The sequence below is a fragment of the Culicoides brevitarsis genome, chromosome 2 (genome assembly GCF_036172545.1).
Source record: "Culicoides brevitarsis isolate CSIRO-B50_1 chromosome 2, AGI_CSIRO_Cbre_v1, whole genome shotgun sequence".
Classification (NCBI taxonomy): domain Eukaryota; kingdom Metazoa; phylum Arthropoda; class Insecta; order Diptera; family Ceratopogonidae; genus Culicoides; species Culicoides brevitarsis.
Genome location: NC_087086.1, coordinates 31,569,937 through 31,582,902, shown reverse-complemented (window position 1 = coordinate 31,582,902; position 12,966 = coordinate 31,569,937). Strand labels below are relative to the sequence as shown.

Genomic DNA, 12,966 nt, shown 5'->3' with positions numbered 1-12,966 from the left:
AAATCAAGGAGATTTTGATGGAAATCATCTTTAGAATGAATATTTATTCAATTTTAGCTTTGAAATCCATCAAAAGTTTGTTAGATCTTGACTTGAAAAATTTCATGACCGTTTTAATTTTTTTTTCGAAAAACGGTCAAGGAAAATTTTTTTTTTATTTCTTTAAAAATCAAGGAGATTTTGATGGAAATCATCTTTAGAATGAATATTTATTCAATGCTTTCATTAATTTATCAAAACTTTATTCAAAAATTCGAAATTCATGATTTTTTTTTAATTATTGAAAAAAATTTATATTTCTTGCAAGTTTTTTGGTGAATAATATTTTTGATAAATGATTTTCGAAATTTGAATGAATTTGAATATTTAGTTCTTTCTGAGAAATTTACAAAAATTTTTAGAATGTTAAAAAATTCGTACAAATATCTCACAAAATATAAGTCTATGATATTTTTGACTTTTGAATAGAAAATTTTAATTTTTTAACTAAAAATTTAAAATTTTCATGATTTTTGAAAAAAAATATTTAATCGTGGACAAAATTTTATAAAATATTTATGGAATTATTTTCAATTAGAAAATAAATGAAATTGAAACCGTACGAAATTTTTATAAGTTTTCGAATTTTTAATAAATTTTTCTAAAAAATTGTCAGTTTTTCTCGCAAAATGGCAATCATGAATATTAATTTTCTTTAAAAAAAACTATTTTTTTTTGAAAATTTTACTCATTTTTCATTTTAATGATCTTTGTAAAGAAAAAAAAATACAAAATTTATGATTCATCCCGCAGAGTTCGTGTTACTCGACGACTTTTACTGCCTCCCAACTCCTTCATAAACTCTTTAATCTCCTGATTTTCATCTTCCGTAAAGTCCTGTTGGTGCATCCGCTGCATCTGACTAAAACCCTCGATTACTGACGTCATCACTGCCGGACTTTTTCTCATATCTTCCACAATTTCCGTCATCATTCGCAAGATTTGAAAGCGATTTGTCATCTCAGGCACTTGCGGCACTAAAAGTTGCTGCTGCAAAATCTCAAAAGTCATGTTAGCGACAAAAGTTAGAAAATCCTTCGACTTCAATTTCAACACGACTGTCAAAAAATGCCGAAAAGCTGTCCAAAAAAGCGTGATATTTGCCTCATTCGCGATTAAAATGATCGTTTTGACAATCAAACTGCGAAAATATTTCTTGTCGGGTGTCAGATCGCGCGAATGGGGGATCAAAAGGACCTGGGCAAAGGTCGGAATGTGCTTTTGCAACGTTGGTTGTCCAAAATGGCGCAAAATGAGGACAATTTCTTCGTGATTTTGGATTATTTGGTAGTGAACATCGTAGAAATCCTTAAAAATTTGGAAAAATGGTTGGATATCGTGCACCGTGAGAATCATTTCCGTCAATTTTACGATGCACGAAAAGGTCGATGTGAAAATTTCGGCTTCGTGATTGCGAAATGTCAGATAATGCATGAGATTTGCCGCATTTATCATGATAATTTTCATGTCACTGAGCACCACGACGCGCGATTCCGTGGTTTTGGTCATTTGCGCGCGCATTTTCTGCAAAACTACCTTCATAGCGGCTTCAATTTCATCCAAACTGAGTCTTCCTTCCCCCTTTTTGACGACAATCTTGAAGCATCTCGTCAAAATTTGCGCTACAACTGCAAGAACGGCACACCGCACACCAACTTTCTCCAAAATCTCGTCATCTGTCATCGTTTCGAAGAAATCCGTGAACACATCTTCGTAAATTTTGTCCTCCAGTAACGTTGGTTTTGTCGCGAGACACGAATACACGAAGTAAGTCGCTCGTTTGTAGGCTTTTTCGTCTTCGATTTCCGTTATTTGCGCAAAAACGCCCGAATAGTACATCAAAGGGTCCAAAATTGCGTCTTGCAGCTCGAAATGAGCCTCCAGCTTCAAAAGTGCCGTTGTGACAGCGTCAATTACGGGAAACACCTCAAAATTCTCAATTCCAGCAAAAAGTTCTTTTACGAGATTTTCCAAACAAATTTCGGTCACATCGTTCGCTACATCGGCAAAGTTCACGGCATCAACTGTCTTGAGGATTTTTGTGTAACTTTCTGGATTTGGCGCCGTCACGCGATAAACGTACAAAAATTTCGGAAAAATCCTCAAAAATTCCAAAATATCGATTTTTGCATCATGCAAAATTTCTTCGTTCGGATTATTTTGTTCGTATTCTTGATATTCTTTCGTCAAAAGCACCAACGATTGTCGAATAATTTGAGTTACGACATTAACCGAGCGTTTTTTGTTACGAGCTGCATCCAAAAAGTCCCCATAGAGCTTCCATTGGGCGAAAATTTCACGATCGAAGATGGATTCTAGAATTTCCGACACTGAAACGACGTATTTGTCCAAACATTCGAGGATAAAAGTCAATATTTTGTCCGGTTTCATCACTAATCGCATGAAATCCATCGCCAATGCTCGAATAACTTTGCTGTCACGCATGAACGAGTTACAAATACTCTCCAGCGACTCCTTGTCTTTGACGATCGACGTCGCGCCACGAAATCTACAAAGAAAAAAAAACTTTTTAATGATTTTTTTAAAGAATTTTAAAGAAAAATTACTTTTGCACCAAAATCAGCAACAAAAAAGCTTCTTTAGACACGTTAACTCGTACATTCAAGACCATATCGATGAACAACGTATCCAAATAATTCTCAAAAAACTCTGAAATTTCCATGCGAATGTCTTCTTTGGTCTCGTCATCTTCAATATCAGTTCCTTCCATCAACGCACGCAGCGTCTCAAAGCTCTGAGAGACCGTTTTAGCATTTTGTACGGCAAAAAACTCCTCAAAAACCTCCAATTGGTTCCAATCCAGTATCAAAAATTCCGGATATTGACGAAAAAGTGACAATCCAACGTCCACATAAAGTTCATGAAAGTCTTTGAACGACAAACCGATCGTAAATGAGCCAAAAAGTGTCTTACAAAAGTCAGTAAGAGACTCATCGTTGCTGCATGACTCGAAAGAAACTCCTGTTCGCGTTCACAACGAGCCCGTAAAGCCATCAAATGTTTCAAAAAAATCACTCCTGCAAAAAAAAATTTTTTTGAGGTTATTTTTTTAAGCAAAAAATGCTCGGAACTCACGAATAAACGAAGCAATCATCACCAAATCCGACATTTTGTACTTATTTTTCATCAATTCATCGGTAAATTTGATCATCGAGTTCATCCAATCCCTTGCGGTGTTATTGTCGAATGTCTTAACCAGCGATTCGGCGAAAGAATCGAATCTTTGGACAATTTTTTTCTTCTCTGGATGTCCGATAATCCGTTTTTTGTGGTCAAAATCCTGTTTTGAAAACAAAAAATTGATTTATTTTTAAATTATCTAAAAAATTACACAAAAACTCACCGTTTCAATGACTTTTCCGACAATTTCCTGATATTTCGTTGGATTTTCTGCCATTTCAACCTCTTCGCTCGTCATTTCATACTGAAACCCGGTCATGTTGATAATTAAATCCATAATTGCCTTATTTTTCGACGTGCTATCGATGTTTTTCCAATTATTCAGGATGTTATTGATCGTTGCATGACCTTGCAGGTCCTGATAAATGTCCAAAACCATTTTAATTGTGTTTTTTAATTATAATTTTTCGTAAATTCTTAAAAATTACGAAATTTATGTGGAATATCGTGACCGTTACTTCTCTTATCACATCAGCGGGTGTCGAAATGGATGTCGCACCGAAGGCACACAACAAAAATTTTCCTCCCACGACACATTTTTGGGGGAAAAACGTCATCCCTTATCAGTTTTCCATAAATTTTCCAGCTGTTCATCGCTGAAAATCACAAGAAAATTGACAAATTTCGTGAAATTCGGGCAAAATGTTGCAAGAATACGCTGACGAGGATGGTTTTTTCTTCGAGGAGGATAAAATGTAAGTTTTTTTTCACATTATCGTTAACTGCATTTTCGTTTTCTCTATTTTCTCTTCTCTATTACTTCTTCGTCTCTTTCTTTTATGTTGTGAATTTATTTTTTTCCAAAAAAAAAAAATTTTTTTTTCTTATATTTTTGCCTGCTCATTCCTCCAAATGTCATGAAACGCACGAAATTCACCCCAAAAAAGGGCTCTGCTCGACAAGAAAGACGAGCCAAAGCAAGAAAAATCGCAGGAAGCAAGTAGTTCAGCATTTCCCACAAATAACCAGTTGCCCGAAGCCAAGTTATACGATGGCATTTGTGGCGAAATCGCAAAGGAAGCCTTTCCGAATGACACGCAATATTTCACTTACGAAGCCAGAAGCATTAATTATGAGAAACTTGAACGAGATCGGTTGTGAGTTGTTTCTTCTACTTCATCGCTCGTGTTTTTTTTTAGTTTTTTTTTGTTCGTAGAGTGATTTTTTGTGTAATTTTGGCTGCCATGTAACTCGTAGGATGTTTGAAAAAATTTTGCGTGTCCTTTTTTAGTTTTATTTTTGGGTGTTTTGCTTTTCTATCGATTAGTTTTGTTTTTGTAACTAGAAAAAAATTGAATTTAAAACAAAAAACTAACAAAAAATTACTTTTGCATGCAAAATTACTCACAAAAAAAGGGGAATGACTGTCTCCACGGGCATGGTGAAGATCGAAAAGGACTCATCGAACATGATTGGCATCAGTATTGGGGGCGGCGCGCCTTATTGCCCGTGTCTTTATATTGTTCAAGTAACTAACATCCAATTTTTACCTAAAAAAAGTTTTTTTCCAACAAATTTTAACTAAAAAAAATTTTTTTTTAGATTTTTGACGGCACCCCATCCGCCAAAGAAGGCACCCTTCAGTCAGGAGACGAGCTTCTCGCCATTAACGGCACCTCTGTGAAGGGCAAGACGAAAGTTGAGGTTGCCAAGATGATCCAAGGAGCTGAAAAACTTGTCAAAATTCACTATAACAAGCTTCATGCGGACCCGGAGCAAGGCGAAACGCTCGATATTGTGCTAAAAAAGATGAAACATCGTCTCGTCGAGAACATTAGTGCGAACATGGCTGATAATTTGGGGCTTTCTCGTGCGATTTTGTGCAACGACTCTCTCGTAAAGCGCTTAAAAGACCTGCAACTGACGGAAAATGTCTACAAAGGTCTCGTGGATCACGCAAAACGAATGTTGAAATCATATTTTGACTTTCTCGTGGTCTTTAAGAACTTTGGCGATCAATTTGTCGAGATGAGTGTGCGGGAACCCAGCGCTCGTGCCTCCGAAAACTTCAGATTGTTCGGCGAATTTCATCGGGGACTCGAAAAAGACGGCATCAAGATGATAAAAAAGCTGAAACCGGTAATTTCGGACTTTGGCACGTACCTGCACAAGGCAATCCCCGACACGAAGTTGACCGTGAACAAATATCTCGATGCGAAATTCGCCTATTTGTCGTATTGCTTGAAAGTGAAGGAGATGGATGACGAAGAACACAGTTTTGTGGCGTTGCAGGAGCCTTTGTATCGTGTCGAAACGGGAAATTACGAGTATCGCTTGATTTTGAGATGTCGCTCGGATGCCAGAACTAAATTTTCAAAGTTGCGACAAGATGTTCTCGAAAAAATTGAGCTCTTAGAGGAGAAACATAAGCGCGATTTGAAGGGACAACTCGAAAAATTCATCACTGAACTTCATAATTTCCATAAAGAGTCCTTAGAAAAATTTGAACCAATTGCGGGCCTTTTCCCGATTGAGCTGGATTTGAAGCCAGATGCCTTTACGTACAACATTCGACCAGTTTTCACGGCAGACGGCGAAGTTGTCGCCTCGGATCACGTTTCGCATGCCGAAGAAGCCACAGAAACGTCGACCGTGACGAACGAACCGAAGAAAAGTCAAAAAAATGAAGCTTCGTTGCTGCAAGACGTCGCGGAGAGTTTATTGCCAGCTTTAGATCAAACGCCGTCCACGAAGGAAAGTGCTCTGGAAGCCACTGCGGATTTACTATTGGAACTTGGATTGGCAGATGTTGACTTGAATAGCACCGGAACTGCGACGACAACGACAAATAATTCGGATTTTACGGATTTTTTTGATTTTCAGTCGTTCCAACCGGTGCAACAAACCCCGACAAAACTCGAAATGGACCTCATGAACAGCAGTTCGCAGGATTTGCTGACCTCAGACCCGGCGCCTTCTCTTGCGAGCACAAATACTTTGATTCCTGGATTATTTTAAGAAGATTTTGGTTTGAATTTGAGTAAAAAAAATAAAAGATTTTGAAAAAAATAATTTTTTTTCATGAATTTTGTAAAAATTAACAAGAAATTATTTGTAAATTTCTAATTCGAAGTCGAAATCCGCCAGTTCAGGTTTGTATCGCTGATGAGGTTCTAAAAAAAAAAGAAAATTAGAGAAAAAATTTAAAAAAATCGAATAACGGGACTTACTGATGAGGGAATAATGTTGATTTCGTTGGATTTGATCGTAGTTGATGGTGCCAGTAACCGCACAAGGGTTGATTTCTTCAGAAACGATCATCTCGGGGATCCAAATGTCGTTTAATGATACTTTTATCAAGTGCATTGAGTTCTTGTATTGCGTCTGTTGAAGAAAAAAAAAATTATTTTTTAGTCAAAATTTGTCTTAAATATTGAATTTTTGTCAAATCTTGCTCCAAATGGATAAAAATATGTCAGAGGGCTCTAATTTATCATTTTTAATCATTTTATAACTCAAAACTGCTAAAAAATTGAAACTGAAAAAAAATTTTTTCTTTGACATAGTTTTGATTTGAAAACTAAATCAAAGAAAAAAACAAAAACTGTGTCAAAAACTGTGTCAAAGCAATTTTTGTCAAATCTTGCTCCAAATGGATAAAAATTTGTCAGAGGGCTCTAATTTATCATTTTTAATCATTTTATAACTCAAAACTGCCAAAAAATTGAAACTGAAAAAAATTTTTTCTTTGACATAGTTTTGATTTGAAAACTAAATCAAGACATGTGTCAAAAACTGTGTAGCTCCAAATGGATAAAAATTATCAGAGGGCTCTAATTTATCATTTTTAATCATTTTATAACTCAAAACTGCCAAAAAATTGAAACTGAAAAAAATTTTTTTCTTTGACATAGTTTTGATTTGAAAACTAAATCAAGAGCAAAACTATGTCAAAAACTGTGTCAAAGCAATTTTTTTCAAATCTTGCTCCAAATGGATAAAAATTTGTCAGAGGGCTCTAATTTATCATTTTTAATCATTTTATAACTCAAAACTGCCAAAAAATTGAAACTGAAAAAAATTTTTTTCTTTGACATAGCAAAACTAAATCAAGAGCAAAAAAACTGTGTCAAAAACTGTGTCAAAGCAATTTTTGTCAAATCTTGCTCCAAATGGATAAAAATTTGTCAAGAGGCTCTAATTTATCATTTTTAATCATTTTATAACTCAAAACTGCCAAAAAATTGAAACTGAAAAAAATTTTTTTCTTTGACATAGTTTTGATTTGAAAACTAAATCAAGAGCAAAACCAAATCAAAAACTGTGTCAAAAACTGTGTCAAAGCAATTTTTGTCAAATCTTGCTCCAAATGGATAAAAATTTGTCAGAGGGCTCTAATTTATCATTTTTAATCATTTTATAACTCAAAACTGCCAAAAAATTGAAACTGAAAAAAAAATTTTTTTCTTTGACATAGTTTTGTTTTGAAAACTAAATCAAGAACTATGTCAAAAACTGTGTCAAAAACTGTGTCAAAGCAATTTTTGTCAAATCTTGCTCCAAATGGATAAAAATTTGTCAGAGGGCTCTAATTTATCATTTTTAATCATTTTATAACTCAAAACTGCCAAAAAATTGAAACTGAAAAAAATTTTTTTCTTTGACATAGTTTTGATTTGAAAACTGTGTAAATCTTGCTCCAAATGGATAAAAATTTGTCAGAGGGCTCTAATTTATCATTTTTAATCATTTTTATAACTCAAAACTGCCAAAAAATTCAAGAAAACTAAATCAAGAGCAAAACTATGTCAAAAACTGTGTCAAAGCAATTTTTGTCAAATCTTGCTCTAAAATTTTATAAAATTTGTTTGAATGTTTTTTTTTTTAATTTTTGATCCTAACTTCAACAAAAAATGAACACAAACCTGTAATTTTCGTGCCAACTCATCCAACTGAAGCTCCGTGGCGACAGTTAAAACACTTTTAATATGCTTCAAGTGCTCGTTATTGAATATTTTTACCACAATTTTATGCAAGGCATCCACTAAAGCGATATCTTCAAATTTGCTGCCTTCTTTTAAGCTAAAAAGCTTTCTTTCGTGTTTACGACGTTGTTTACTCGATTTTGATGATTTTCTACAAAAAAAAAAATTAAAAAAATATTTTTCAAAGAAAAAAAATGTTAAAAAATTATTTTTTTTACCCCGACATCGACGATCCCGTGTATCTTGAGGAATTCATACTTGACGTATCCGAGTACAAATCGACGTCGTCATCCATTGCTTCGTCATTTTCCGGATTCGCCTTCTGATGTCTCAAGAGCAACAATCGATCTTTTTGTTTTTTAAAGAGATCTGTTTCTTCCTCGAGGGTTAATAGAAGCGTTTCAACATATTCCGCGACACTGGGTTTAATTTTTGCCTCTATCAAGGTTCTAAGTCCTCGTTTTGATGACACACCAACAAAGCATCGTCAAATAATTTTCCTCTAACGTAAATTTCGATGGATTTTTCGAGTCCCACGTATTTTTTCGCGATTTCTCCTGCTTCGGCATGTCTTCCTGCGCCCTCTAGTGCTGGAATTAATGATGTCACCAACATATCAACCTCCTCTTTCGTCGAATTATTCCGTTTTTCAGCCAAAAACAGACAACGTCTCCACGCCAAAGCATTCCGGGCACACGAAATCGCGGATTGAAAGTCGCCAGCTCGCTCATACATGAAAGAAGCTTCCTGCAATTTATGTTTTTGGCGCAAAAAATCACCATAACGACCACAAACTGTCTTGTAACAGTTCTCATAAGGCTTGTAACACTCAAGAGCGATGCCATATAACTCGTGTTTCTCGATCAAAATTATCGCTTCGTTTAATTTTTCGTCGCCGCATTGACTGATGTTCCTCAGGGCAGCTTCAAATCGCTTTATATGGCAATCGATCTTGTAACGACGGTAATTTTCTTCGAGCTTATCGAGTTCCTCGAGGAAGGGAACGTACTCTTTGGGGTCTTTTTGTGATCTTTTCGCTACATAAAGTACCAAAGCGAAGTCATAAAGCCCCAAAGCGATGTTGTAAAGGTCATTCACGTTCACCAAGTACAATAAATATTTAAAAGTTTCGTCAGAAGTCGTGCCTTGAGTGACTTTTCCAGCATCTTCCTTCAATTTTAGCTGCCAAATGAGCTTTAAGGCGTCTCCAACTTCGTTTCTTTTGACATAACAAGTGATCAAAGGCAAATAAAACTTGGAATCATCTCGTTTCGTGAGCACTTCAATCATTTTTTGACACACAAAGTTGACTTTATTCGCCGGGAGAAAATTTTTCCATTCCATTTTTGTCAAATGATAAAAGGAATACATCTCTCCAATGACATCGACGTTCTGTAACTCCGTCAAAAACAGATTTAACCACTGAATATTGTCAATATCGTCGATAAAGGCATCCATTTGTTCCAAAAATGCATTTGGATTGTGATCCACGAGTAAATTTAAATTAATCCGCTCTTTCCGCATAATTTCGAAGGCTTTTTTGTAACATTTTTCATCCAAAAGGGCTCGAATCATGCAAAGTGACAAAATTCTCGGATGGATTGTCTCCAAATTGCCTCGTGGGAGCTGCAAAATAGTCTTTGACGTGCCCGGAACCACTAAAATGATCTTTGAACCTCTTTCCAGCTTTCGTTCTGACACGACTCGATGGTTGTTGGATGCCAAATTAACGAAATGGAGCTCCTCGAGGGTTGTGTACATCAAAAAATTATCGGAAACGGTGAAGGAAGTGACATTTGAAGCTAAAATTTGGTCGTTCAAGTACAAATTTTGCCATGGTTGGAGCATTATGACGTCTTCTCCGACGATTTGGACTTTGCTACTGAATTGACCAACTTTTAAAAGGCGATTTTCATCGTTTTCGTTGATGGTAAAGACCTCTCCTGATGAAAAATGTCCAAATAACTTTCCATTTTCTAATACTAGGGTGCCTAAATTGGAATTTTTTAATTCGTGACATGTTTGAACATCAATTTCATTATCATTTTCGGAAAATTTTCCATAAAAAATTAATTTATCGTTAGCGAAAATGAGTTCAGATTCATTTTTGAATATCCATTTGTGCAATTTTAGAGGTAATTCTTCCCCAATTTTGAATGAAAAGCTTCCTTTTTTGTCAAATCCGTTCAAAACTCTCACTGGTCCCGTTGAAAATCGACAATCGAACTTGCTGACGACGTTTTTGGAGTCTACAATTATAAATTGATTCGAATTTTGGTCGTTTTCGTGGATGAAACTGACGAAATTGATCTCGTTTTCGTGTTCGAGGACGATATTTGACATCGGAGGAGGTACAACAGTGCCTCGAAAGCCGGTAAGAAGTAATTTTTTGCCGTCAATGACTGCAACGACGCCTTCATCGTTGTTTGATTTGTTCCCGCGCGAGTGATTTACGATGTAATTCCATTGGTAGGACAGCAATTGACCATTTTCAAGGCTCACGTAAAGAGATTTTTTCTCGTTCGATCTCGGACTCCACTCAAAAAAGGCAATTTTAGCTTCAAATCGTAAAGTTTGCTTCAAATACCAGTGATAATTGCCAATTGTGTACAAATACAAGCAATCTTTCTCGTTACGACGCGTTTGGATGAGTAAAATTTCCGAATCGAGACTCCAAGCGAGATCCACAACGACTTCCTCGTCAAAATTAAAGGGCAAAATTATTTCTCGGTGCTTCAATCCGTTTTTCTCGAACAATGAAATCGTGTATTTGTTGCGATAAACTTCCGGAATGGCAATCCAGTTGCCTGAAGGTCTCCAAGCGATCGAATTTTGAAGTCCGGAACACTTTTCGGAGGTAAATTGCAAAACGCCTTCCTTGTTAAAGACTTTGAACATGCGATTTTCAGCTAAAAATGACACTGCAAAGTATTCGCAGTCCTCCCGCCACGTAATGGAGGTCTTTGCATCCTGTTCCACTGCGACTCCGTCGTCGTGTTTCTTCGTAGCAGCAGCTTTTTTGCCGGCAAGACCCTGAAATTGGGTCTCCTCTTTGCCCCAACCGACATTAATGAATTGCTTCTCGCCGAAAAACTCATCCAGCAAATTTGTTTCGTGCACGACGTCATAAGCGCAGTTCAGAACAACCACATTTGCTTTCCTAAAATCGATTTTTTAATAAAAAAAAATTTTTTTTTTTGAAAAAAATTAAAAACTCACTTTGTGACAACTACAAAAGTCTCCTGATCGTGACTGAATTGCATGGCGGCGATGCCATCTTCGCAGTACGTGACTTCCTCCTGCATGCCAGTGGATAAATTGTGCACATAAACGGCTCCGTCTTCCGTAGCGATGCAGAGTTCATTGTTCATCGCAAGAAATTCGAAGCCGACGATGGGACAAGGGAAATTTACGACTTCGTGGAAGCCCAGAATGGACAACGAGACAAGTGTGATGCGGTCATCATGGCAAAAATAGACTTTGTCATTGTCCGTGGGATCGATTCGGAACTCCTTGATGGGCGGTAAGTCCTTCAGAAGGAACTCTTTGAAAAAGGTGAGGTTTAAATTGTGCATTTTATGCAAAAAATGTGTGAATAAGTCGTGTGTTTATTTTTTTTTACACGAGAGAATGACAGATCAGAAATGTCAAAATATTTCGGTACGAGAGCATGGGAATGTGTGGAGTTGTACGGCGGAATAAAATTCAATTGAATTTTGTATGCTGAATCGTTAAAAATATAATTTGTAAGTTTTTTTTTTAAATTTATTAAATTTTTTTTATTTTATTTTTTTTTACTGCAAAATAATTATTATTATTTACAAATTTGAACATTATTGACTCTGAATTAAAAAAAATATTAAATTTTTACAATGAGCAAAAATTTTGATATTTTTAGTTCAAAATTGCTCAAAAATTTTAGTTTTTTTTTTTTGTTTAGATACTTGATACTCTATATCCATCTTATGAATTTAAAAATAATTAGGAAGGAGGATATCCAAAACATTTTCGACATTTGTAACACCCTTAATAAATTTTTCTAAACTTTAAAGTATTTTTTACGAGACTAATATTTTTTGTTTATTATTATTTACTTAAAATGGTGCAAAATCAATTTTCAACTTGCAAATCTTCTACCTTTAGAAAAAAAAACAACAAAAATATGTATTCATTAACGGTTAAAATTTTCTATGAAAAATTTTAAAATAATTTTTTTCAAAATTTTGTTTATTCATAAATCAAAATCTTTAAAAAAAAATTTGAATCGATAGATAAATTATAAATTATTATTTGAATATTCTCTAAATTTCATAGATTTATTTATCATTTTCGTCTAATAAAGACTACAATTATTCACTTATATCTAACAGAGTTGTCACCCTTTAACTTGTCGCTAAAAGCATTTCGTGGAAGATGCAGGTTGGAAGCAACGTTAAGCTTGTTGAACAAGAGCGTACATCGATAAATGATACTATTTTGAGAGTAGGTCTTGTGTTGTGTTTGCGCTTGGAAGACTCTTGGAAGACTCTTGGATGACTCTTTCACTTGATGAAAGGCTCCTCTTTTTCTCAACATCAAAATATTTCATTAACACGAAGACTACAAAACTCTCATGTTGATCAACTGCGATGTCTCTTAATGTTTTTTCCGAATGTGTCTCAGTAAGCCGTTTCGATTAGAATAAGTTTTATCACATTTGTCGCACTTTTTCCTGTCCTTTATGTGACAATTTGAAAAATGTTTCTTCAAAGCTTCTTTGGTTTCAAACATTCTAAAATCGTAACTTAACTAAAATCGGAAA

At 35.2% G+C, this 12,966-nt stretch overlaps 3 protein-coding genes across 4 annotated transcripts; 1 reads left to right on the top strand and 2 right to left on the bottom strand.

The window, feature by feature from the left end:
* Window positions 1-656: 656 nt before the first annotated feature.
* Window positions 657-3,669, bottom strand: LOC134830113 (uncharacterized). Its single transcript, XM_063843491.1, has 4 exons — window positions 3,404-3,669; window positions 3,136-3,340; window positions 2,607-3,077; window positions 657-2,548 (listed from the first exon to the last, which is right to left on the bottom strand). The coding sequence occupies exons 3-4, from the start codon at window positions 2,768-2,770 to the stop codon at window positions 775-777; spliced, it is 1,938 nt and encodes a 645-aa protein (XP_063699561.1). The 5' UTR covers window positions 2,771-3,077; window positions 3,136-3,340; window positions 3,404-3,669; the 3' UTR covers window positions 657-774.
* An 84-nt stretch (window positions 3,670-3,753) lies between these two features.
* On the top strand, window positions 3,754-6,243 carry LOC134829989 (PRKCA-binding protein). Of its 2 annotated transcripts, XM_063843315.1 has the most exons (4): window positions 3,754-3,935; window positions 4,128-4,337; window positions 4,597-4,708; window positions 4,783-6,243. In XM_063843315.1, exons 1-4 carry the CDS (start codon window positions 3,883-3,885, stop codon window positions 6,196-6,198), a joined length of 1,791 nt encoding a protein of 596 aa, XP_063699385.1. In that variant the 5' UTR covers window positions 3,754-3,882; the 3' UTR covers window positions 6,199-6,243. The 2 variants fall into 2 exon arrangements, with proteins under 2 accessions (XP_063699385.1, XP_063699386.1); XM_063843316.1 differs by lacking the exon at window positions 4,128-4,337.
* LOC134829988 (elongator complex protein 1) lies at window positions 6,153-11,766 on the bottom strand. Its single transcript, XM_063843313.1, is given in 6 exon segments — window positions 6,153-6,353; window positions 6,411-6,564; window positions 8,106-8,316; window positions 8,384-8,619; window positions 8,622-11,325; window positions 11,385-11,766. Coding segments are annotated over 6 exon segments (3,726 nt in total). The 5' UTR covers window positions 11,741-11,766; the 3' UTR covers window positions 6,153-6,288.
* Between the last annotated feature and the right edge of the window lie 1,200 nt (window positions 11,767-12,966).